General features: G+C 54.4%; 1 protein-coding gene across 3 annotated transcripts; it reads right to left on the minus strand.

Annotated features, from left to right (window-relative positions):
• Positions 1-1,258: 1,258 nt before the first annotated feature.
• On the minus strand, positions 1,259-14,400 carry PGF (placental growth factor). 3 transcript variants are annotated; one of them, XM_065940787.1, is made up of 7 exons: positions 13,992-14,400; positions 12,722-12,761; positions 8,196-8,392; positions 6,976-7,052; positions 5,011-5,040; positions 4,843-4,905; positions 1,259-1,986 (listed from the first exon to the last, which is right to left on the minus strand). In XM_065940787.1, the coding sequence occupies exons 1-7, from the start codon at positions 14,064-14,066 to the stop codon at positions 1,959-1,961; spliced, it is 510 nt and encodes a 169-aa protein (XP_065796859.1). In that variant the 5' UTR covers positions 14,067-14,400; the 3' UTR covers positions 1,259-1,958. The 3 variants fall into 3 exon arrangements, with proteins under 3 accessions (XP_065796859.1, XP_065796858.1, XP_065796860.1); XM_065940786.1 differs by having other exon boundaries at positions 12,722-12,764; XM_065940788.1 differs by lacking the exon at positions 4,843-4,905 and having other exon boundaries at positions 12,722-12,764.
• Positions 14,401-26,546: the final 12,146 nt, after the last annotated feature.

The raw sequence follows: 26,546 nt of genomic DNA on the forward strand, positions 1-26,546 counted from the left end.
GCCTGCTACGTCCTGAATGACCTGAAAGGATGGCCAGAGTGGTCAGATGCACCGGTTAGCTCCCTTCCTACTGGCTCCAGCTGTGAGGTTCTGGCCACAGATGCAGTTTTGCTTCTGGCCTCTGGCTGCTCCCCTGGTCTAGTTCTTTCCAGGGGTGGCTGGTCTGGGTGGGGAGGCAGAACTCCATGTGGGTGACTTGTGAAGTTGAGAGCCTGGGACATGCTACAAGGGCTGGGGTAGTGTCCCTGGGGCCCCATCAGAGACTGACTAAAGGGGAGGGGTGCCCTTCTTAGCTATCCATCCCTCCGAGGCAACGGCTCGGAATGGGTGTAACCCAAGAGGGAAGAGGCAGAAGAGAAAATACCTTTTTCCCACGAAGCATGTCCTGCGGGGCCGGCCCACACCCACTCTGTGATCGCCGGCCAGAAGCACACTCTGACCGGGGTGTCCTCCAGGGCGGCCCAGGCCTCAGTGGTGGACAGACCACCAAGGGCAGCTGCCTCGGCAGGGCTACCCCACCCAGACCATCCCTGGCTTCCCTCCAAAGCCTGAAGAGGGCTCCGGCCCCAGGCCCTGAGGCTTTATCTGAGCAGCCTGCAATCAGAGAGAACAGGGAGCACCCTGTCCCTAAACACAACAGGAAAACAGACATACCTTGGGGGTTGGAGGCTGAAGGGAGTCAGATAATAAGTGGTTTGGATTGGGGGGGAAAAAAGCATTTTTTTTTCCTCCTTTCTTCTTTTTTTTTCCTCCTTTCATGCCAAGGCACTCAGGAGGAAACAGGAAGATGGGAGGTCCAGGGTGGAAGAAATCAGGTAGCATCTGCCAGTCCCTGCATTCAGCAGCTAGAGTGGGCTGGAGGTGGCGCGGTTTAGGTCCCTGGAGCCACGAGCTGTGGCACCTGAGAGCCAGGCATTGGGCTCGAGATAGGGTGGCCCTGGGGAAGGTGGCAGGTGCCAGGGAAAGAGGACTGCGCTCTTGAATTTGAGGGAGTTCAGGGGTGGCTGAGGCCTGGGCCCCCAAGTTTAGGGCCAACCCTCCATTCTGGGAACCCCTCATGGGAAGAGCGAGACTCAGGGTTTTGCCTAAAGCATCTGGAGAAGACACCCCAGGGACTGCAGGCTGGACCCCCACCCCCATTCCCACCCCAGGCAGCCTTGGGGCCCACAGTCCTCTTTCCTCTGTCCCCCTTCCATTTCCTGCTGTCGCCCGCTGCTCTGGCAGGAACACTCCCCTGGAAAGCAGTTTCAGACTAGAATACTTTATTCAAGAGAAACTGGCTTGGTGGTTAGACAGCCACGCGAGGGCAGCTCGCTCCATGTCCAGCTTGGGGCCCACTCTTTGCCTGTGTCCTTGAGAGGGGCGGGGTGATGATGCTTTGGCCACAAAGAACAATGTCTCAGCACAAGCAGCAGTTAAGAGGTGAGGTGAGACCGAGGGGACAAAGAGTGGCAGAGGCCCCCCAGGCAAGCACTGTTCTCCAGAGCTGAACGTCCGACCTCCAGGGTGCAGAGTGGCTGCCCGCCCACCCCCTCAGCAGGGCCAGGGTGGCCAGAGCAGGGGCCTCCACCCCCCACTTCCACCAGGAGCTTCCCCAGCAAGGGTTGCTGGTCTGTGCGGAGCCCAAGGTTCTGGGAGGGCAGGTGGTGGGTCTCCAGTCCTTCCTTCTCCAGCCTCCTGGAGACCCCCGGGGCCTCTGGGGCCAGGCCTGCCCCTCACAAAGCCACAAGTCTTGCTCCTTCTCAAGCTGGAGCCACATGGGTCTGTCTTCTTTCTCTCACGTTCTGTTTAAGGCACTGAATTCCTGAGGGTCCTGTCCCGTGGAGGGAGTGAGTCATTCAGCAGGGATACAATTGGCTAATAAATAGAGGGCAGGTGCCAGCAGGAGGTAACTGAGAATGTGACGGTAATAAATACACGAGCCGGGTGTGGGGGGTCTCTCTCCTCCGAGGGACTGGTTACCTCCGGGAAAGAGTATCACCGCACCTGCCAGAGACCAAACACAGAAAGAGGGTATCAGCCCAGGGTGGAGGGTGGGGTCCCTCCTATGGGAGGGAGGACTTCCCAGAGGGGAAGCTTGGACAGGGAGCATGGAGAGCCTGCAGTGCTCCTGGATCTCTGCTTGCATGAGGCTGAGAAGCGGCTAGGAACTGGCCTTCACCAAGCACTTACCCATGTGCTCAGCCCTATGCCAAGCACTCTCTCATTTACCCTTAACAATATTCCATGAGGAAGGGCGCAATTACTATCATCCTTTAGCAGATGAGGAAACGGAGGCTCAGAGAGGTTAAGAAACTTGCCCAAGGTCACACAGCAAGTTAGTAACAAAGCTGGCTTTGAACACAGTCTGGCTCCATGCACCAATGCCTTTGGTTACTTTGGGGCAGCAATCTTCAAACGAGGATACCAGAACCCCTGGATGCACATGAAGATTGTCCAAGTCCTATGTGAATATTGGTGGTTTTAAAGAAATCTGCTCCCAGCCTCTACTTGCACTCTGCCCGAAAACTGTCTGCGACAGAGGTCTGCTTCCTGTCATCTCATTGCCAAAGGCCCTTCTCCCTTGGAAAGGAAGGAAGCTCCTGTTACAGTACTTTGCCTCAAGGTAAAAAGGATTCAGGGGGACACTGAATAAAAGAACAATTTGATAGATATCAGTGTAGGTGGTTGAGAAAAGAAATATGATGAGCTATTGGGTAACCAAGTCTTTTGCAAGTTGGGTGGTTTCCACGTCTGTTTTCAACAAAATTGAAGAGATTAGCTAAATCATCAGCTAATATGTTAAGAAAAGTAAATTCTTATAGCAGATCACTCTCAGGTTTTCGGCAAATATTGATAACTTGGAAGGAGTTCAAGTGCTTGAGTAACACCCAGCCCCATTTACTTATTTATGTGAACATGGTTTTTCAATCTTTTCATCTGCAAAAAATAAACAGGAATGGAATTACTGCTGAATCCTGTCTCAGTCTGGCAGGAGATAACGTTCATTGCCAGGTTCTTGCCGGGTTCATCAACTAATTGAAAAGTAGCTGCATCCATCTCATTGAAATGCAACCCCAGTAAGATTGATTGTCCTTTTGCACTTAGCATCTAGTAAAATATAATGTATTTGTGCTGTTTTAATCAATGGGTACTACTAATAATTACTGTGATAATTCATTCCAAGAAAAAATTTAATTTCAAGTTTTCTGCTCATAGGAAAATTCAAAATAATTCAAACTCATATACCATTGTTGTGGCAGATAAGTAAGACAAGGTGGTACATAAAAAATGTTTGACTATTTAAAAAATATTACATTAGGCTGAAATTCTGTGGGGAAAGTAAAATGGAAAGACATGTTTGAGGAAAAAAGAAGCAATGGAAATATGCAGCTATTAAAGAAGAGTGTTCATATATTTTTTGATGTTGTTAAACAATTTTTAAAAAGTGGATGATCGTATTAAATTAGGATGGCTTATTCCACAGGATACATCTGGAGAGTGATATAATGGCTTTATATTAAAATATTAATATATTACATCCTTTGCACCTATCTACAATGTTGATGAAAAAGGTTAATGTTGACTTAAAAATGAACAAGGGGGCACGTGGGCTTTGGAAGTTCTTTCAAGAGATTCCCAAATGAAACATTTGAAGACTGCTACCCCAGCAGCTAGGACAGGACACTTTCCATCTGGGGCTGCCTGCTTGGGGAGCCCAACCAGGACTGCCAGCCCCTCCCCTGTTGCTTGGAACCAGGGGAGAAATAAGGGCTACGTGCCTGCAGGGACCGACCTCTGAGAAGCCCTAGCTTCACGGAGTTGGGTGGACGTGTCTGCTCCTGCAGGGACAGGCTCACGGGGTAGGGCTTGGCCAGCCCCAGCCCCATGACATGAGAAGATCTGTGCAAAGGACAGGACTGTGGAGACCGTCCTGTTGCTGGGAGGAGACTGGCCTTGGAGAACCGCAGTGTGACCGAGTTACTGCGCATGTGAGCTACTTTATTTTTCCTGCTTACTCTCACAGATTTGGGGTTGCCCTTTGCTAATTCTGCTCTTCCAACACTCAGGCCTAGACCCCAGCCACCTTCTCCAGAGGTGAAACCAAATGGACAGGTAACATGGACAAAGAAAGAAAAGCAAGTAGACCCCAAGGCTCTCTGGGAGAGTGAAAGAAATACTGGTCTGAGAGCCAGTGAGGGGCTCTACCTTCCCTAGGGCCTCCAAGGGTAGCCCTGGCTAAATTTTTGGACTTAAAAAAAAAAAAATTGTTACTTTTTTTTTTGGCCACACCCTGCAGCATGTGGGACCTTAGTTTCCTGACCAGGGATCAAACCGGCAACCCGTGTGCTGAAAGGTAGAGTCTTAACCACTGGACCACTGGCCTGTGTGTGTGCTAAGTTGCCTCAGTCGGGTCTGACTCTTTACCACCCTAAGGACTGTAGCCCGCCAGTCTCAGTCCCTAAATTTTTGGACTTTCTAACACTAGAGTGTAAGCCCTGTAAGGGCAGAAATATTATTGGTCTGCCCACGAAAGTACCTGGCACACAGTAAGTGCTTGGTAAATGTTTGTAGATCGACCGAATGCTTGTTTGACCCCCCTGATGCTCATTCTACACACAGAAAAACTAGACTCAGAGAGGTGATGTGACTTGCTCAAGGCCACACAGAGACTTAGAACTAAGCCGGGACAGCTTCCTGGTTCTTGTCTCGGTTCACCTGAGGCTTCCTAGGCCCTGGCATCTCTAGGTTCTGGCCCGCACTGCTGGCTTTGTCCCTCCCCGACCACTGACCGTGCTGGCAGGGTGGGGCTCCCCTCTGGCCCAGCCTCCTTGCCATCCCTGGGCACCCCCGCGCACTCACAGGTGACAGTCTTTGTGTTTCTGCTCCTTTCTCTTCCTCTGGCCCCTGACCTTGGCTCTCCTCCTGCAATAAGCCAAAAGCGTCAAGACAGAGCGGCTGGGGGCCCCCATGCTAGGTCAGGGGTTGGCAGGCCTGAGAACAGCCTGGCACCCCTGCCAGGCTGCTTACCTTTTTGACTTCGTCTTCCCCCACCGAGGCCTGGAAAAACAGAGAGAGGAATGGAGGAGAATTAGGACAGCTGTAGGTGGGGGCTCCCTGGCCAGACTCCCCTGGCCATCACTGGGGCTGGCCCTGTAGTTGGGGCTGAAGCCACTAGGGGGTAGCATGGAGCTGGTGAGGGAGAGATGCCCAGAGGCCTGGGGGCTTCCACTTCCACTCTAGGCCCTGGTGACCCCACTACGAGAGGTGCGAGTGCCCTCTTGGAGGTCCTCTCCACACCCGTCTGCTCTCCTCTGCTTCTTGGAATCAAATCTGGGGGCTGAGTCTGCTCTCTGCAGCCTTTCTCTGTTCACGTCCTTCCCTTGCACCTGCCAGGGTGCCCTTTCCTTCCAGAGTGCCCTCTGGGAGTGTCCTCACTGGCAGTGAGTGAGGGGCAAGGCCACCTGTAAAGGCACAATGGCCTCCACCCTACCCTGGGGACGTGTGATGTTGCAGCAATCTCAGGGATCAGGGTGAGGGAGCGGGATGACGGGAGGTGATCGAAAGCCCCACAGTCACCAGACTTGCCCTGGCTCTGTCTCCCGGGGCCGTGGCTGTTGGCCCAGAAGAGAGAAGAAAGGTGGCCCTGTTGCTCAGCCCTCTGGAAGGCGACAGTCTTCCCTGGGAACCAGGGTGGGGGTGTGGGACAGCGTGGTGACAGTCAGCTTTGGGCCAGGGAAGGCTGCCCTAGGCTGGCCGTCCTCTTGGGAGCCAGGGCAGGGTACCAGCACCTCCTGGGACTGTCTGGCCTTTTCTCTGCCATCTGGGACCAGTCAGAGACACTCTTGTACCCTTAATCTTCTCATCTGTCTGCCCCAACATAGAGGTTATGAGGGCAAAGGTGATGGGGAAGGTGAAAGGTCACTGTCTAGCACTGTGCCAAGGAGGATTTGCTACTGAACTGTTGTTACATGGCCAAGCCCTGGCAAGGGAGGATGGGAGGAAACTGAGGCAGGGCTTCTAGCAGTGGTATAGGTCCAAGAGCAGTGGCCAGAGCCCCGGACACCAGGCAGGACCAAGCCCAGGGCAGTACTGGGGTGTCTGTAGAGTGTGGTAATGGCCACGAGAGGTAGCATGAGAAAGGACAGGTTTAGGGGTCAACAGGCTGGGGTCAACCCACTAGCTGTGGCAAATCATGTAACCATAGCAAGCCTCGGTTTCCTCATCTGTAAAATGGGTGGTTAGGAGACCAAGGACCTGGTCTGTCTTGCTCACCACTGTATCCCAAGCATCTGAGACCATACCTAGCATACAGTAAGTGCTCAATAGATGTCTGCTGATTAAATCAGAAACACACTCAGGTCGGGTGCCTATGTTGGGCGAGGCACAGAGGAGATACACCATAAACAGTGGCTCTCCCCTTCTTCCTGCCCCATGACATGGCTCAGGACCTCTGGTCCCATGCCTCCATCCCATGGCCCAGAGGTATCAGGAGTGCCCCTGAACCAGTTGCTGGTGCCAGGCCTGCTGCTCCTGGTAACTAATGCTAAGAGTGCCCTGGGCACCAGCAGCAAGATGTGTTGGGGAGAGGCTCTGCCAGGTGGAGACTCGACTTTAAAGAAAGCCTGTGCCTCCTTCCCTCTGCCCCTTCCCTCCTACCAGGGTTTGCCTGTCTTTGAGCTCCTCAATCCCGTTGCCCCCTCCCGTGGGTCCAAGTGCCTCTTCCAGGGCCCTGGCATCCCCCTCCCAGCTCAAGGAGGGAGACGGCGTGCCCAAGCCTGGCCAGTTTGGGAGGGACCCTGGCTCCCTCTGGCCTGTGACTTCTCAGTAGCTATGATCCAGCTCCTGGGACCAGCTCCCTGGGCTGTCACTGGTCCCCGATTTCCCTGGTCTCCATCAACAAGGCAGGAGGCACAGACTGCCGCACGGATGGGCAACCCCTGGCTGATGCCGCCAGGTGCGTGGGGGCTGTCCCGGCCGCACCCGAGGACCCACCTGCACTCGCAGCTGACGTGCTGAGAGAAGCTCATCTCCACAAAGAAGGGCAAGTCCAGAGCGCGGTACTTCATGAGCTGTGAGGAGACAAAGGTTGGTGACTGGACTGCGGGGGTGGCCTGCGGGTTTCCAGTACTCCATCCAGCCACCCCTTAGCGGAGGACCAGACTCCCTACTTCCCACCAGCCTTGGTACTGCATGGGCTTCCCCTTGTAGTGGGCTCAGATGGTAAAGAATCTGCCTGCAATGCGGGAGACCTGGGTTCAATTCCTGGGTAGGGGGATCCCCTGGAGAAGGGATAAGCTACCCACTCCAGTGTTCTTGGGCTTCCCTGGTGGCTCAGATGGTAAAGAATCAGCCTGCAATGCAGAAGACCTGGGTTCAATTCCTGGGTAGGGAAGATTCCTTGGAGGAGGGCCTGGCAACCCACTCTAGTATTCATGCCTGGAAAATCCCATGGACAAAGTATAGCTGGTGGGTTACAGTCCACAGGATCTCAAAGAATCAGACACAACTGAGCGACTAACACTTACTTACTTCTGTACTACACACCCTCATTCCACTTGGAGTGCAGGGCAAACAGCCCTCCTACCTGCCTGCAGACCCGAGGGAGGCTCCCATCCCCCCTCTTCCCAGGGCCATCAGCAAAGCACAGGGTAGGAAGGTGGCCCGTGCTCTGAAGGCAGCAAGACCTATGTTCAAATCGTGGCTTTTCCACTTGCTAAGTAGGTGAAATATCATCTCTGAAGCTCAGCTTCCCTCTGTGAAATGGGAATATCACTTGGCTCCAAGGATTGAATGTTGAGGTAACATTTCTGAAGCACAGTGCTTGGAAATTTTTGAGGTTTCAAGTGCTCAGAAAAAACCCCAACATTGTGAGTGTAAGTGTGGAAGCAAAGCTCAGGGCACCGAACGCTCCTGGTATAAAAAAGGGACGTTTTGAATCCGAACAGATTTCTTTCCCAACCTCAATGAGATATCTTGTGTCCTGGAGTAGCGCTAAGCCAGAGCCTGAGAAAGCTGGTAAGGGAGGAGGAGAGGGGGGCTCAAAGATGGGGCTGGGGCTCGAGAAGGAGGAGTGCTGTGGGTAAGAACACCGGGGTGTCAGTTCGGGTCCTGTGACCCTGGCCTGCCCTCTCCTGGTCCCCTCTCTTGGGGGGCAGACTCTGTGGCTGTGGATGGCGGGGCAGGCTGGGACCCGAGCCGGGGCGTCTGCCTACCTGCATGGTGATGTTGGCTGTCTCCAGGGGTACACAGTGCATCTTTTCATCACTGCAGCAGCCGGTGCAGCGCAGCAGGGAGACGCAGGATGGGCTGAATAGGTGCTCCATCTCGCTGGGGTACTCAGACACGATGTCCACCAACCTCTCCACCGGCCGGCAATAGCTGCGCTTCCACACTTGCTGGAAGGGCACCACTGCAAGGAGGCGCAGACAGCCGGCTCAGGTCCCGGGGCAGGGCAGGCCCTCCCAGGTTCAGCCCACACCCGCTCCTCCAGGAAGCCCCCAGCCTACGTGAGCTCTTCCCCTGCTCTGAACTCTTGATGTCAATCCTCTGGGATGACCGCTGCACCCCCCCCTGCCCTCCCGGCTCATCTGCTAGATGGAAATCCCAGGGGAATAGAACTTCTTAGGGGCTTGCGATTCTCGGCTCTGTTCTCAGCTCAGGCGCTGGCATCGGCCCCGGGGGCCTTGCAGCTCGGAGGAGTGTGTCCTGGCAGTATCCCCAGGCCCTCTGGATCTTTCTTGGGGCCTGACCTGGTCCTCCCCTGGTCTTGAGGAATTGGCAGAATACAGTTAGCTCTGCAAGTTCCGCAAGACTGGCTTGCAGAGTCCCACAGAGAGGGTGAACCTTCCCCTTAGTCCTTATTTCCTCTCCTGTCTGGGCCAGCTCCTCCGCCTGGTGGCCCAGACTGCAGCCAGCGATGCGGCCCATCCCCGCTCTCCATTTTCCGTTGGACCACCCTTGCATGGGCCCAGGGCCACATCACTCAGATTCCCTCTTTTGGTCCATGCTCCTTGCCCCCTTCTCATTTCTAACCAAATAAAGCCCACCACCCACTCCTCTGGGCCTGCCTCCCTGCCTCCTCTCTGAAGCCTTCTCCAGCTTGTCTGATATGAGCAGATGTTCCTCTTTTGAGCATAACTCAGCCCCAAGGGCTTGCTTTATCTCCGTCACTGGAGGTTTTTATCATTTTTACAAGCAAGTTGAGGCTCCTTGAAGACAGACACCCAAACACCCAGTAAACACAGGCTAGGTAATTACTGACTGAGTAGATGATAGTTCACTGAAAATTATCAGGGACATCCCCGACCCCCACAATGTCCTGGTGGTTGTGACCGGATCTTTGGGGGCCTGATCTGGAGTCTCTCAAAAGACGCTCCTCCTTTTGGGGAGGGCCTGGGGCCTGGACCCAAACAGACTGGCAGGAATTGAATAGCCAGAGCCAGGAGACTGGCTCCTAGTCCCGGCCCTGCGCTGGCTGTGTGACCTTGGGGAGGTCACTGCACCTTTCTGAGTGTATCAGTTTTCTCCAGCTGGGGAAAAAGAAGAAGGCTGGGAAGAGGTGGTTGCTAAGGGCTCCCCCAGCTCTGACAGGCACTCTGTGTTTCTGTGTGCACTGCACACACGACCCAGCCCAGCCTTGAGATTGCGGGCAGAGACACATCGCCAATCCTGGGTCACCCTGCCCTGCACTGGATGGTCATCCTCCTCTGGTAGGGGAGAACAGGGGAGCTGGACCACCTGGGGTCCCTGCAGCCTAATGCCCTGCTCCCAGCAGCCCCTCACTTCCTTCCACGGCACTTCCTAGGAGGCAGAAGGGGCTGAAGTCCATTCTACAGAGCCTGCAAGGATGTGAGTCTCAGGGTAATCTCAGAGGAAAAATAAACTTCAGCCCTAGCAGAGGCCTTCGGGAAAGGCTGCAAGCCGGTGGAAAATACCCAAGAGGCGTGTGTCCACGTGGAGCTGGCTGGGGCGGCACAGAGCAATAAACCCTGCTTATCTGGGCGTCTGCGGCTCCATTCTGCCCTGTCTGTTGCAGGGGCACTAGGGCTGGGTCCGGGGATGGGAAGGGGACCAGAGGCCTCCCTGATCCTGCCTCTCCAGGCCTTTGGGCCACTCTCCCTGGACCCAAGCAGGAAGCAAGGCCAAGTCCACCAGGCAGCCCAGATCCCCAGGAAACTGGCCTTTGCAGGCAGAGGTCAGAGGAGCAGCTCCCTAATGTAACTCCGTGAGTGCGTGTTTAGTCTAAAAGCTTCATGAGCACTACGTAACTCTCAACGCTTAATCTCTGCCTTGGAAAACGTAAATAACAGCAGAGGAATAGCCGGCTGCCAAAGTGCCATAGAAGTTTCAGGGTCCCACCTCGGGACCAGCCGTCAGGAAGAGCGCAAAAGCAGGGGAGGGGCCCCGAAGGCCCCTATCATCCCACAAGCAGACTCCAGCCCACCCGGGCTGTGGGGCCGCTGCTGGGTTAAGCAGAGCCCGGCAAGGCTGAGAAGGAAGAAGAGACTTCCTGTTCCCCCCACGCCCACCACACGGACTGTGTCAACAGGACCGAGGCTCCAGGGCCCTGAAGCCCGGCACGTCCTGGGCCACATAGCCCAGATGGCGCTGGGAGAGGGCGGGGAAGGCATTGGGCTGGGCCTGCCTTACCTGGCGGCCATCAAGGAAGAGGGCCGCTCATCCCTGGTGCTGCTGTCTGGGGGTGTGGGAGAATCAGAGGGTACTGGGCAAGGGGCTGGCTGAGAGATGTGGTGACCGCTCCCAGATGTGGGCTGAGCTCCTCAGCAAAGAGCTCTGCTCATCTGCTCCTGAGAGCACTTCCTCTGGCCCCCGACCTGCTCAGAGGCCAGCGTTGGAGAGAGGAACGGGGTGGGGGAGGGGGGTTGCCTGTGGCCCAGGCAGGCCCCTGGCTGTCCCCAGGGCCATGAGTGGGCTCCCTTGCCAGCCCCTGGGCAAGCTTCTGGTCTGGCTCCAGATGCCTACCACCCAGGACAGAGGAGATCCCCGGATGGGAAGTGTTTCATCCTGAGAGCAAGCTCCTGGGGAGGCCACTGGGTGGGGGTGGGGGGACAGGACTGGCAGAGCCACGAACCACCAGCCCAAACCCAGCAGGTATCCCCTCTGTGGTCACCGGCAGAGCACACAGGCCAGCCTGCTTCGAGAGACACCCTGTTCATGCCTGCTCAGCTGTGAGCCATGGGGAGGCTTGGTGTCTCGCACTCCAGCTCTGCCACATGTCCTGAGGGGTGTCTGAGCCTTTAGGCAACAACCCCAAGGGCCTCTCTGAGCCCCAGAGCCTTCATCTGCAAAATGTGGAGAATATGAGTGCTTTCCTAGTTCACAGCTTGTGGTCAGTATGGAGTTATAGTAAGTGGCCGATACTATTACCATGAATAGTAGCAGTAAAAAAAAATCAACATCTGTGGTTGCAGAATACAGAGCTTGCTGTCTCTTGTCTGGTATTAAGAGGGGATGTCATTTTCAGGGTTTTGATAACTGGGGTCCAAAGTTCTTTCCCTGGTCACAATATAGGCTCCCTAATCAATGATGATGATGACAGGGGAGCTGCCCTAAGGGATTGAGACTTCCCAGCCTCCTCACCCAGGTCCCTGGGATATATATACTCTTGGGACTCCTCTATGGAGTCACAGAATCCTGCCAACTGGGAAAAAGAACCTTTAGATATCATTTGGTCTAACACTCCCATTTTACAGATGATGAAACTGAGGCTCAGACTTCTTTGTCCAAAATATATTAAAAGGATCAAAAGGGCCATGGGGTGGAGATAGGTGATGGGTCCCTCTCCAAATCCCAGAAAGTCTAATATTGTGCCAGTCCCAGAGGGGACAGCAGGGCTAGGGAGAAGTTATCAATGAAATCAACGACTGCTACTGCCCCCACCTTCTCAGTGCCCAAGGGGCCTGCGACTCAAGCTGGCAGAGCATGACCAAGTCCAGGAGAGGCTGGCTACCAGGCAGTAGAGGGAGGGTGTTCCCAGCACGCAGAGTCTACCACGCGTGTGTGTGCGCACGTCCCTACACGCTCCCTTTCTTCCGTGGGAAGTGGTGTGTGGCCTGCCTGCACGTCTCGGAGAGGCAGGGAGGGAGGAGAAAGGCGGGGGGCCTGGCATGGGCCTCCTGCCTTCTGCACGTATGTCTCTTTGGCAAATGTCTTGCCCTTTGAAGATTCTCCCTTGGTGCAACCTAGGGTGGGGAGTGGAGGGGCTGGGAAGGGCACGACTCACTCTGTATGTAATCAATGGAGAGGCCTCCTCAGGTCCCTGAAGTTCCTCCAGCCTGGCTGCTGGGAAGTCCTCTTGCCCTTCCCTGTTCCTCTTGATTGCTGGCCCACTGCAGCCTGCTTCTGACCCTCAGTCTAGCCCTTGGCACTCATCACGGCATTGCCTTCCAAGACCCCATATGCCCCCTTAGAGCGTGCTGGGAAAGGGCTCTGAGCCAACTGTTTGGACACTGGGTATATGCGCTCCCCCTCTCTCTGGATGCCCAGTGACCCTGGCCCAGGAAGAGACCTCTCTAGGCCTCTGGGTCACAATGCAGGGGGGATCTCTCAGGCCCTGGCAACTCTGTCAGCTAGGGCCTCAGCCAGCTTGCAGTCTCTTCCAACTTAACATCGGCCTGCACCCACTCTTCATGCCAACCCTTTCCCATCCGCTGCTGAGCTCTGGGATGTGAGGGCTTGGGGAGCCCTGCACCACCCCTGCCCCGCCCAGCCAGCTTACCTTCCACCTCTGATGAAATGTTCCCAGAAGACAAGGCCCACTGCTGTGGACAGAAAGGTGCAGAGGTGAGGGGGGTGACCTTGGGCCTCTGTGCTCTGGGGTCCCATGTGTTGGCAAGAGCACAGAGGCCCCCTCCACCCTCCTGCCCACCTGCTGCTCGGACACACCGCCCCGTCTCAAGGCTCACTCTTTCCAGGTGCAACTGACAACTTGAGGGAGCCGGGATGGGTCCCACTTTCTCTGGCCTCAGCTTCTTCATTTGGAAAGGGTGGGAGACTAGAGAAGCTTTGGAGACCCATTTGCCTGCTATGTCCCAAAGATCTGGTGAGACTATGGGGGTCTCCCTTCTAACCAGCCCCCAGGCAGCCCGGCTAGGTCCTGTGCAGCTTGCCTTGGCCGGGTGCCAGAGCCCAGGGGGAGGCCATCAGCTGGTGGGAGCAGAGGCGCTGGAGCTGGTGGCGCCAGGAGCTGCTGCTGCCGGTAAAGTTACACCTCTAAGCAGCCCTGCAGCAGGCGGGCGGGCGGCGGGTGGTACGGCTCTCCTGCCCCCTCGTGGGACTTGCCCAGCCCACCCACTTCTGCGCTGGGGCCGGGGACTCCCAGGGCAGTGGGATAGGGCCGTGGGGGTACCGTGGTGGGAAGGGAGCTTCATTGGCTTTGTCAGGATTTCACTGCCCCAGCTGGCTTGCAGCCAGATTCACCCAGCTCCTGGGAAAAGGGCTCTGCTCACTTCCCCAGGCCCTGCACTCAGGACCTCCGGCTGACCACCCCAGGAAAGAGGGCACAGTGGGACTCTTGTCTCACCCCCCCACCCCAGCCCACCCAGGAGCCCTGGGCTCCGCCCGGAGCCTTGGCGGGGGCAGGGCCCAGCCTCCCCCACCAATGGCCTCTTGGGCTGGCTTCCCTTCCACCAGGCCAGGTCAGAGGTCCTGGGGGCGCCTGCCTGGTCACAGGGCCTCGACCCTGACCACAAGGCCAGGGACCCGCCTGGGATTAGCAGAGAGATGCTTTTAGCAAAGCCACTGGGGGCCCAAGGGCCAGACAGGAAACCTCCCTCCGTTCTCTGTGGCTTCCCTGCCCCCGCCAAGACAGACCCCCAGGGGCTGGAGTCTGGGACAGTCCAGCCTGAGGTCTCCTCCCCCAGGACTGGGTCTGGCCTGGCTCCTGGGAAGAGCGTGTGGACATCCTTGAGGGTGCCAGTGCCGGCTGTGGGTCTGGGATTTCAGAGCCCCGCCCCACCCCATTCCCAGTCTGAGGGTGGGAGTCTTACCTGGGGGGGCACGGCGGGCAACGCCAGCCCCGTCAGGAGCTGCAGGAAGCAAGTGAACAGTCTCATGGTAGGCATCTTCTCAGACGTACCAAGCCAGGGGGTTGCAAGAGAAAACCACCATGCTCATCTCCAGGGGGAGCCCCTGGCGCAGGACCGGAGTTGGATGGGAGCTGGATGGCCCCCTCACTGCTGCCCCGAGGTCGACCTGAGCATCCTCTGAAAGCCCTGGAGATTCTGGAGGCCCCCGCAGGTAAGGCTGATGCAGAGAGTCCGGCGGGGCCGGGCGGCGTGGGGCAGGCGGGTCCCTGGGAGGGCCGGTCAGGAGTCCCAGCGCGATCCCGGGTCCTCTCTCTCTGGTAGCCGGCCAGTGATGCCGCTTCTCGCTCAGACAGCAGCTCCCTTCTGGGACTTAAAGCTTGTTGGCGGCGGTGTTTCAGGGGCCGCGGACGGGGCGGGGCCGCACGGCCGCCCCGCCCACCGCCGACGAGGCTCCAGACCCGAGTCCCAGGGAGAGGCCGAGCCCAGCGGGGCCAGAGGGCGGCCGGGCGGCGTGGATCTGAGCCCCAGCTCCCTCAGCCCGCGGTGCCTGAAAGGGCCGATCCCCACGCGAACTTGAAAGAAGGCCAGTCAGACCCGTGCCCGCATCCTCCCCGGTGACGCTCGGAGCCTGCTGCCGCCGCCCAGCACGGGGCACCATCGGACTCGGGCAGCACCCAGTGCGGGCCGCGGAGAGGGGACCGCAGCTCGGCTCTGGCCACCTCGGGTGCGGGACAGCCAGGTCAGCCCGACGCCTGTGCTCAAAGCTCCTGATGTTAGCGGCCTCTGCAGAGATACCGCTTCAGACCCCCCAGGAAGGCAATGATTTGGTCTGGCACTTCATGGTGCCACCTTATACCATCGCCATAATCCTGCAGGGTGAAAGAATTATCAACCCTATTCTATAGACGAAGCCGTGTCCGACTCTGCAGCCCAGTGGACTGCAGTCGGCCAGGCTCCGTGGACAGAGCAAAGAGCGGACAGGGCTGAGAGTCTAAGCACAGCACACAGCACACAGATGGAGAAACTGAGGTTCCGAGAGTGCCCCTGCCTGTATGTGTCGTACACACACGTGTACTCTTGCAAAGTGTGTGTGTATGTGTGTGTAACTAAGCCAAGCCGTGTGGCTGTCTCTTCAGCCCAAGCACCATCCTCCTAGCCAGGCACTCAGACAGCAGGCACCCGCTGCGACTTCAGCACTATTTCCTCTTGTGGGAAACAGTTTTCCCAGGCCTTGCCAGCAAACCGGCCACATGTGGGTTGGAGAGTGGCCGAGTGCAGCGTTTCCTCCAGGTCCCAGGAGAAGGAGGAGGTGTTCCAGTGCAGCAGGGGTCTGTGTGCGTGTGTGTGTGTGTGTGTGTGTGTGTGTCTGCACCTGGGCCTGTGTGTGGGCATTTAGGTGCGGTTGTGAAGGTCCCCCGTGTGCTCTCTGTGTAGTCTGGGTGTCTGTAAATGTCGCTTGTGTGAGGGTCTGTTCTCTTGGTATCTCTGTATGCCTGTGTGATCGTGTGTGTGTGGTGTGTGATTTTTCTCCTGGGTTTGGAAGTGTGTCTGAATGTACCTTTCAGCAGGATTGTGAATTCGTATGCCTGCCCATGTCTTTGTATGTGAATATCTGGGCCGGTTGCTGTGTGTGACTATGCATCTCTCTGCATATTTGTGTGTGTCTTCAAGGGTTCATCACCACCACCACCCTCTGCGCACAGCTTCCTGGATGCAATAACCTGGCAGGACTTGGGGTCATGGGTTGGCCTGGACCTGGGGCTGGTGGGCGGCTGTGGGAGAGGGGGGAGGTCTGAGAGGCGGGCCTTACAGCTCACATTCCAACCAGGAAAAGAGAGGCCAGGGCAGCCCCAGCTCTCACCCCAGTGACCTCTGTGTCCGCTGTCTGCCCGCCCACCCACGTGGGGCTGCCCGAGACGCTGCGTCCTGTTTGGCCAGCCCCAAGCCCAGAGGTCCAGGAGCCAGGGGCCAGTCACCAGCCAGCTAGGTGGGGGCTGCAAGAACTTTCTGACGAGCTCCAACATGCTGAGGCTCGTGGAGCAGACAGATTCCTTCCTGGGCCCAGGGTCTTGGTGGAGGATGTCTGGGTATCGCTGCTATGCGTGTATATGAGGGGTGAGTAGATGAGTGTTTGGGCATATCTGGATCGTATATGTTTGCCCATAACATCTGTGTTTACACATATGCATGTGTACATGTGTGTCTTTATTTTGGATTTGTGGCTGTGGGCACGAGTGTGTTTTGTGTGTGAGTGGGTGTACTTAAGTATCTGTATTGTACATGCTTTGGAGAAGGAAATGGCAACCCACTGGAGAATTCCATGGACAGAGGAGCGTGGTGGGATATAGAATGGGGTCAAAAGAGTTGGACACGAACTGAGTGACGAACACACACACTGTATACGCTTGTCTATAACTGAGTGTTTTGAGTACTTAGGCACCTTTGCACAGTATAAGGGAGCATATCTTTGTGTGTGTATATGTATGTGTTTGTTTTCATTCATTTGTTCTATTTGTTCTTTCATTCAACATGCGTTGCTTCAGTCCTACTATGCTCAGATGGCTGGGAATTTCACAGTTCCCTTTCTACTCTCTGGAGTGAGCCCAGGGCCTGGGCAGTGTCTGCAATTCCTGCAAGCGCACCTCAGATTTTTGTCACTAAACTGAAGACTGTATCATTCTACACCTGGCTTCTTGCATTGTGAGATGAACTGGCTAGGGTAGGCTAGCAGAAATGAATTAGACTTCAAAATGTCCGTGGGTCAGATAGAGGCTTACTGTTGCTCACATCCAGCCCAGGGCAGGTGCTCCGGGGGCTTTGCTCCCCGGGATTGTGACTCCAGTCCTTATCAGCCGTATTACTTCAAGTCACTTCCTTTACTTCTCAGGGCCTAGACTTCCTCCATCCCAATGGGAATAATAATTTGCTTACCTCATAGGTGAGGGCTGGTAAAGTACCTGGAGTACAGGAAATGTTAGCTGTTAGGCATGATTTCTAATTCAACTTTTTATTTTTATTGGAGATATAAAGACACTACAGAATAGAGTCCTCACCATCCTGGACATGAGACAGAAAATGAAGAATCTCATGATTCTGAATTGCAGAGGCACAACAGTATGCAGGGATTTGCACACGTGCATGCATGCATACCTGAGCCAGCAGGGATGGCAACCCACTCCAGTATTCTTGCCTAGAGAATTCTACAGACAGAGGAGCCTGACAGGCCATGGGGTCACAAAGAGTCAGACATAACTGAGTGACTAACACACATGCATGCACACACACACACACACACACACACACACAACACTCACAACCTATCTCCATCACCATCCAGGTGGTCAGTCCCCAGCTGTCCTTGCGATCTTCTGAGTAGATCCAGGTGCTGAGCAGATCCACTGGTAGCATCGGTGTTCACAACTCAACATTTAGCTGTGGAGTGTGGCAATCATTTGTTTTTGTTTCAGGGAGAGAATGAATATTTCTGGAGTGCCTATTATGTGTCAAGCAGCATGCTTGGTGCTTTTAACACTTCAACTCATTGAATTCTCACCACAACCCTATACGTGTGTGTGTGTCTAGTCACTCAGTCGTATCTGACTCTGCGACTCCATGGACTGTATCCAGCCAGGCTCTACTGTCCATGGGATTCTCCAGGCAAGAATATTGGAGTGGGTAGCCATTCCCTTCTCCAGGGAATTCTCCAAACCCAGGTATTGAACCCGGGTCCCCTTCATTGCAGGCAGATTCTTTACCGTCTAAGTCGCCAGGGAAAACAGAAGTGCTGGGAGTTGAAGTAATTGGCCCATAAAACATTTAGCTATCAGGGAAGGAACAGAGATGGAGATCAAGCTTAGGTCTTTCTCCAGGGCTCTTTCCAGTGAGCCATGAGGTCTCTCTGCAAGCAGATTGCAGATAATTTGAAGGTAGGGCTGTTATCCTGAAGCTTTTCTGGATCTTCCCTTTGCTCGAGAGGAATGGCTGCTTGACTAACTCTGAAGGCTGATGTGTAGGAGGGAGAAACCATCATCCCAGTCCTGAAATTGGCCCTGTTGCAGGTAAATACAGGTAAACACAAGGGTCTAGGCCATAGGAATGTTGATTGCACCATGACAGTAGTCCCCTTGAGCAGCTGTGGGTTCTAATCCTGCATGCGGGCTGCCTCCTGAGACTGCCCTAAAACACAGGGCTTCCCACACCTTGCATTAGTCATGGTCTGAGCCTGAAACACTTGCCCCAGCCCATCCCTATTTCTTGGCTTTTGGCTTCCTGACTCATTTTCTCATTTTGGCCTGGCCTTTTCATAGCCTTGACCCTCTGATCTATTTCCCAACTCTGATTTCTTCCTTCTCCCTTGATGACATTGATCATTATTCTCTGGAGCGGTGTCTCAGGTGGCTCTGACCTTGTCCCTGGGCCCCAGATGGTGTCCAGAGATGAGAGAGAAGCGGAGTATCCAAGGACGAGAATCTCCTGCTTTGTGGCTGGCCGGGAGAGGGGCAGCGGGCAGCGTGGGCCAAAGGCCTTTGCCCTTTATAGCCTGGGCGTGTGCTGTGCCACCAGCAAGCCCAAGTCAGCAGCAAGAAGATGGCTGGCTGGCCTCTCTGCCTTCTTGTCCTGCCACGAGGCCAGTGGACCCACCCCAGCCTCAACCCCGAGTCTCTCTCCTTCTCTCCATGAACTTCATTCAGGCTCTGTTGGCCTCCCTGGCCACCATCACTCCTAACCCAGGCTCCCTCCACACTTTGAATATCCCTTCCATAATAGCGCCTGGTCCTCAGCATCACCACTGCACAGATGCTGGTCTGTCTTCCCTCAGCTTATAAGACAGACACTTGTTCACCCTTGGGCCCCCAGTACCTTGTACAGTGCCTGGTGCACTGTAGGGGCTTACTGGATGTTTGTTGAGGTGGGCCCATCCTCAGAGCACTTCCTCCTCTCTCCACAAGGAAAATGTCCCAAGCCTGCTCATTCCTTATCCAAAGTCCTTCAGCCTTCAGAGGTAGCCCTGCTAGACCCCATGCTCAAGACAACTTGGGTGGGCCCCTCTGGCCAGGTGGTGTGGGAAAGCAACCTCCCGTTACTATGTAATCCTGCCCTGGTTGGTCACCACCACCCCGCCAGCCCCCAGGGGACAAGGCTCTTGCTTTGGGCCAGAGACCAGAACCTGGTGGGAGGCCTAGGGTAGGTCCGAGTTGGAAGAAAGACAAGAGTAGAACCCACGGGGGACCGAGTGTTTCCCAGGAGTGGAAAGCAAGATGGTACCCGCCACGAGACCACGAACAAGGGCAGCCAGGCGAGGTGCCCGCGGCCTTAGCCCAGGCTTTTGGGGTGACGTGTCATCACCAGAGGATCGGAAACCTGTACTTTGGGAACTTGGCAGCCGGGGCTGGGTTTTTCGTGTTTTCTGTAATTATTTCCCTTTTGTTCTCCCTTAGTATTTAGTAAAGTCCTTTGTGAAAATGCCAGCTGGTCTCAGCTGTGCGAAGCGGGATGACAAAGGGGTACTCTGCGTGCTTGGGACCTCGCTTAGTGGCAACAGCAAAGTCAGGGCTCAGCAGGGGCACAGGGGCCGCAGCCAGCACCTCGTGTCCAGCAGCTTCGCTGACACTGCCCTTCCTTCCAGGCTCTTCCAGGCTCCAGCCTGGGCTTTATCGAAACCAGAGGGGCCGGAGGGCCGGCAGGCTGTTTTGAGGGAAGGCATTTGTTCAGATCCCCGGGTTACCAACGCTCTCGAGAAACCCAGAGGCCAGCACCTGCTGCACTCCGGCTACCCACCCAGGGCCCGTCCTCCCAGGGCAGGGGGCTGGAGGGCTGGGTGGGGGCCCTTGACCAGCTATTCTCCTGGAACTGGGCCCTTGAGCTGCACCATGACTGCCTCCCTGTCCTGTCCCCGTAGCTCAGGGCTCTTGCTAAGCCTTGGTCCCCCGCCTGCCTGCTGCCTACCGGGATGGACACGGTGGGTCCCTTCCCAGCTGCTGAGCTGCTCCACGTTCCATGCCCCGTGACGCCGCCGCCTTTTCCTTCCAGCCCCTCCTCTCCTTCCCATTGTGTGTCCCAGCTGCCCTGGTGAGAGGGGCCAGGGAGACCGTCCTCCTCAGGAACAATCTCCCCTTTCTCTCTGGGGTGTAAGTGATCCAGGAGGAGAGGAAGCAATTTATAACTAATCGGCTGTGATGTGGAACAGAGCTCTCTGAGAACTGGAGGGCTTGTGACAGCTCGGGGCCGTCCTTCCCCAGCAACAACAGCTGGGTGGCTGGTGTGGCAGGTCAGCCTCCTCCTCCCCCACTCCGCCAAGGAGGCCTGAGGGCAGAGGGCAGGGGGCCGCTCCTGCCCGCCCCATGTAACACCTCCTGTGTGCCCGGCAAGCCGCAGAAGGGAGAAGGATGGACGAACACTAGGAGACTCGCACGAGAAGGCAGTGTTAGGCAGGGCTTGAGAGCTTGTCTCTTTCTAGCTGTGTGGCCTTGGGCAAGTCTTTCCAGCTTTCTAACCCTGTCTTTAGTGGCTGGGTTGTGCGGTTTAAGTGAGAAAGTGGAAGTCAATCACATAGCAGAGTGCCTGGTACCTTGTGTTTAATAACTTCAGCCTTTATCTTCGTTTCCTTGGGAGAGGGGAATGACGTGGGCCAGATTACCCCCACTAAGCATCAAGCAGATGTCCCCATGGTCACCATGGTTACCATGGATGGCAGGAAAGCTGTCCCAGAGGAGGCAAGGCTTCCAGGCTAGTCCTCTGACCTCCAAGGGGGTGGAGTCAACCTCAGAGACCTCCTTCTCCATAGCACAGGAGTGTCAGGACAGGAGAGGGCGCCCCCATGCACCCCCATCCTCGGGCCCCTTCTCTGTGCCATTCACCTAAGGAAATAGGGATGGTCTCGAGTCATAGACAATCACAGATCACTGTGAATTGGCCTCTGAGGAACCAGAGTCCAGGTGCAAAGTGCTACGGGAACACCGAGTGGGAAAGAGGATGCTGGTGTGTGTGTGTCTGCGTGTATCTGCGTGTGCATGTAGGGATGAAAGATCAAAATCAATATTGAATCTCCCTGGCCTGGGAACCCTGACCATTCCTTCCCCCAGGGGAGGCCTCCACCCAGAAGCTAGAAGGGAGATGGGCCCTAGAACCAGGGCCTGATGCTCCCAGGGGAAGGAGGCTGAATGCCCCAGCTGTGTCTTCCAGGTGTCAGTGTGACAAAAGTCTTCTGCAGGGACTCCTCCCAAAGAAAAAAAGTCATGCCTGCTTTCTGGTAGCAACCGAAGGACTTCCTAGTACCTGGTAGGAATGGGTGGACTTGGGGAAAGTAGAAGAAAATAGCAACCAGAAGATCCATCCCAGCCCCTCACCCTCGGAGCACCATGTCCAGAGGTTGCAGAGTCTGGGGAGCCAGCCAGCCTGTCCTCCGTCCGGCCTCCAGGAGTTGGCAGGGCACAAAGGACCTAGAGTCTTGGCTCAGCGCTCCCCCGATGTCGGGAGTCCAGGGGGCAGTGAGGGGCTTCTGTTCTCGTCAGGAATGACGCTGCCTCTGTTATGGGTCGAAAGGTTAGTGGAGACAGTATAGACTAAACATCTCATAATTGGAATGGTGTGGATCTGGATGAGGTTTGCTGTGAGGGCCTGTATCTGTTCCATTTTAATGTCATCCTTTAAAGTGTTAGTCCCTGGTCAAGCTGTCATTCTGCACTTCAGGGGGAGGGGGCCAGGCCGGTGAATCGGCTGGACTCTGAGCTACAATGGGGAAGAGAAGGAGCTGCGTCTTCTGTGAGTCCTTCGTTCATTCAGCCCTACTCTGTGCCTGGGCTCTCTGCAGGGGACACCAAGACCACGATGGTGCTGGAGGAGCTTTTGGTCTTAAATAACACCAAGTCCATGCGAAAGAAAACCGTCCAGGGTCTGCTGCAGACCCATGGTAGCATGCGGGTGAGCGGCTCTAACCTTAGACGTCTGTCTGCTGGAGGGCATTCTAACATAGAAGAGTGTTCCAGAGACTTGCCAGGAGGTCCACAGAGCAGGCAAGGAAGGTTTCACATGGAGAAGGTGATGCTTGTGCAACACCTCACCAGATGATGGAAGTTTATCAGGAATCGAAGGGTGGAAAGAGCATTCTGGTCAAGGGGAGTAACCTGGTGAGGCATGGATTATTTGAAGGACATAGAAGAATCTGGTGGATCGGGACAGAGTGCAAGCCTGGGAGACTGTGCGTCCATACCTGAAGAAGAGGCTGGAAAGGAAGGCTGGAGTCAGATAGTGAAGAGCTTTGGAGGCCATACCGCGAGTTTGCAGTTAATTCCAAGGGCTCCAGGGAGCCACAGCAGGTTCTTAAATAAGACAATGATATGGCCAGAGGTGGAGGGTTGGCCTGGAGGCAGGCAGGCCAGATCTGTGCTTATGATAGAGCTGAGAGAGGCTTGGCTCAGGACAGTGGTTGTGTGAAGAGACGAGATAAGATCCATTGTCACCCAGATAGAAGAGCTCATTTCCCAGCTGTCCCTGGAGCTGGCAGTGACCTTATGACCAAGTTCTGGCCAATCTTTGCCCCTGAGGGCTTCTGAAGAGTTTTGGGTTTAAGGGAAAATTTGGAATTTGGACTTTGAAAAGTCCCGTTAAAGAAAGAAGCTTGCTTTGCTTCTCCAAGCTTTTGCCTGGAATTCAACCATGATGGCAGGAGCTCTTGCAGTCACCTTAGACCTTGAAGATGAGTTGAAAGGAAATTGGATCCCTGAAAACTTTGCAGAGTCTTCGTACCAGCCCTGGCTATTAACGTCTAAAATTATTTTATGTGAGGAGAAATTAAACTTCCATCTTAAGTCATCACTTTGGAGTTTTCTGTTAACAAATGTGGTCTTCCACATTTTGCCATATAAAGGTAAGAGCATGAATTCCACAGTTTTATGAGTCTTATAGAAAAAAGGCTGCATTCTTCCATGACTTATCCTGGAGAGTGAATCAGATCACTGCTTCCTGGGGAGAATTGGTGCTCTCCCATCCCCTCTCAGTTCTTAGTTCGAAACAGGAATGGGGAGGCCACAGTTAAGCATACAGATGTTGCGGCCCAGCTGAGTTGGACCTGCCTCCCCAGCCGCATCCCTCTTTTCCCAGCTCTCATCTTCTTCCAGAAAGCACAGGAAGGAAACTGTGTTGGGGGCAAGGGGTGCAGAGGGGAGCCAGATTAGTTCCTCTTATGGTTGGATTCCCAGGGGTGGAGGAGACAGAAAGTCTAGCGGAGCTTTCAGCAGACAGACAGAGGTCCTCCAGCCAGCCCCCTGGCCCCTGGCTCTCTTATGAGTCAAAGAACACTTGGCTGCTTCTCCAAAAGATCCCCCTCTTCCTCCAGCTCCTGTCATCTTGGAGAAGAACAGGGGCCTTGAATCTGTAGCCCAAGAGACTCTAAAGGGGCAGAACTGGCTTCTGCCTTGGTAGAGTGGGGTGGAGTTGGGAGATGGGGGTGGAGGTGGATCTGACAGCTGCACTCTACTTTCCAGTTCTCGCTTTAGACCAGGATGGCTTTGGGGAGTCCCATTCTCCCCAATTATGAATCAAGTGCTCCAGATGACTTCATATACTGTGAATCACTTCCCTATCTTTCTTCCAGGAACCTTCAAGAGTTCTCCGGAACCCACATTTACTGAGCACTTGCTATGTGTCAGATCGCATGTACACATGTGGTATCTCACTCCATCCTCACAATAGCCCTGAGACTTGGCATCACTGCATCTTAGTGCTGAGAATGGTAAGGCACTGACAGGTTAAGTAATTTGCCTCAGATCACCTAGCCAGTGAGTAGCCAAGCTGGAACTTGTCATGCGGTACTAGACACGTGACTCCAAAGACCAGGCTTTTTGTGCTGGACAGACTTGGGGAGTTCCACTAGCAGCGGAGGCCTGTGGTCAAAGTCACAGAGGGCAGTTTCCAGGTCTTCCCAGCCCTAGATGAAGTTGTGAAGGTGGGTTCTTGGCACCCTCCCTTTCCAGCCCTCCTGCCTCTCACCCCATTTTACCACCCTCTGTTCCTCCAGCCTCGTCTTCACTTCTCGTTTTCTATATGCAAAAGGGTTTGAATGACAGTGGATTGGATTCGACCACACTCAGTGTGCTGAAAACATACCATGATGCAGTCAGATGAGGGGGTGAAAGGGACTTGTCCAGGGTCACAGATGTGAGCGTAGGAGTTAGGACAGCGCTCAGTTTCCCAGTTCCCAGTTGATACGTGGATATGGCAAATATCTTATGCCCCACGAAGCCTGACCTCTGACCTCAAGTCTTCTAGCCCTTTGTGAATGATATTTATCCTGTTCCAGGCCCTGTACTGGGTTGTTCAAAACCTGGCAGTACGAGGAGGAAAAGCTGAGAAGTCACCCCTAAGACCAGAGCCAGTATAAGCAGTGATGGGTGGGTGGGTGGAGCCTCAGAAGAGTCAACCTGAGGGATCATTTCCTGCAAGGGTGCCTGCCTCCCTCCAGGGACCAGTATCTTCATAACCACATGCCACGATCGTGAAGCTGGCCAAATCCTAGTACCGCCTACACTGTTGTTTGTTTGTTTTAGACTGATTTTTTTAAACTTATAAAACATTTTTAAAGGAAACTTTATATCACTACTTTAAATAGTAAAGTAACTGTAAAAATAAATTATAACCGGATATTGCCAGTGAAGACTCTAAGTCTGAGGTCTGCTCTTTTTGTTTTGGAAAGGACATTTAGGTGTTAAAGACATATTAACTTCTAACTGAGGTTTTCTCTTTAACTCACTAGAAGTATGGAGAGAGGATTGGGAAGGGAACAGTCTTCCCACTTTATGACTCGATTGTATTCAAGGCTAGACAAAATCATCTTAAACACACCCCAAATCATCTTATATGCATTCCATACTTTGAGAACCGGTGGCATAGAAAAATGAACATTCCAATTCCATAGTCAGGATAGATGTAATGTCTGGGGAGCAAACCCTCATTGGCAAGCTCCGCTGAGCAATATGGAAGGCTCAAGTCATTTCCTCTCTTATAAAGAACAAAAAGGATAAGCAAGCTTCTCAGTTTTGGTACATGTTTTTACAACTTGCAAAGAGTTGTTTTTTGTTTTTTTTTTTCCCCCAAGCATATGAAACTCAAAGACTTATGCAGCCCAAAAGATCTCTGGGTAATTTTCCTCTCTATTATGGCTGAGAAAGCTCAGGTAGAGGTCACAAGGCCCACACAAGGTCATCCAGCAGGTTATCCCACAAAAGACTTTGCAAATGCCTGATGGTCCTCTCTAGTCACCCTGTCCTCAGATAGGTGAACCCAGCATCACTTTGTGTGGGAAGCCTGTCCCGCATTGCAGCAAACCCAGACCCACAGAGGCTGGTCCTGGGAGAGCCATCCTGGGAGTCTGATCTCCGCCCTGAAATAGGATTCACCTTCTGATGGGCATCTCTCTGTTCTTGGTGCCCACTGTCCCCACTTTGTGGGTCCCAGTGGGCACTCAGGGGAAAAAAGGACAAAGGAGGTACAAAAACCGAGGGAAGTGGGATGGGCCACTGTCTGGAGCCTGAGATGTCTGCCCTCTAGTGTCAAAGGCCTGGGATGGGGGCCTCGGTTCCTGGCCTGTACCTGCCTCGCGGAGGACAGCTCATCTGCAAGCATACCACCTAGGGTTCCTCTGACACTTTGCATCCTCTTCCTGGTCCAGGTCCAAAGAACCCCATTCCCAGGCCTCTGCCCGGCCAGGTCTTCTCAGCTCAGGGAGGGCTCTTGCACGGAGGGACACACCTTTCATAACTGGTCTCAGCAATGCTGTCCCTTCCGCTGAGACTCACCTCTTACATTCAGGGTGTGGCCTGGCAGTATAAACAGCCACTCTGTTTTAATTAAACAAATACAGTCAGCCCTCCACATCCGAGGCTTCTGAATCCAAGGATTCAATCACCCACGAACTGAAAATATGCAGGAGAAAAATTCCAGTAATTTCCAAAAAGCAAACTTGGATTTGCTGCACACTGATGACTATTTACATAGCATTTACATTGTATTAGGTATTATAAGCAATCTAAGGATGATTTAAAGTATATGAGAGGGATTTTCCTGGTGGTCCAGTGGTGAAGAATCCGCCTGCCAATGCAGGGAACAAGGGCTCGATCCCTGGTCCAGGAAGAGTCTACATGCTGCAGGACAACTAAGCCTATGTCCCACAACTACTGAAACCCCGAAGCCCTGAGTGTCCCAGAGGCCCTGTTCTGCAATTAGAGAGTAGACCCCCCTTCTCGGCAACTACAGAAAACCTGCACGCAGCAACAAAGACCCAGCACAGCCCCAAATAAATAAATAATGAAATTTTTTAAATTACAGAATTGAAGTATGTGGGAGGATCTGCACGCATAGGGTATACGCAAGTACTATGCCATTAATATCAGGGACCTAAAGAGTTGACTCATTGGAAAAGACCCTGATGCTGGGAGGGATTGAGGGAAGGAAAAGAAGGGAACGACAGAGTATGAGATGGCTGGATGGCATCACCGACTCTATGGACATGAGTTTGAGTAA

The sequence above is a fragment of the Muntiacus reevesi genome, chromosome 7 (assembly GCF_963930625.1).
Source record: "Muntiacus reevesi chromosome 7, mMunRee1.1, whole genome shotgun sequence".
Taxonomy (NCBI): Eukaryota; Metazoa; Chordata; class Mammalia; order Artiodactyla; family Cervidae; genus Muntiacus; species Muntiacus reevesi.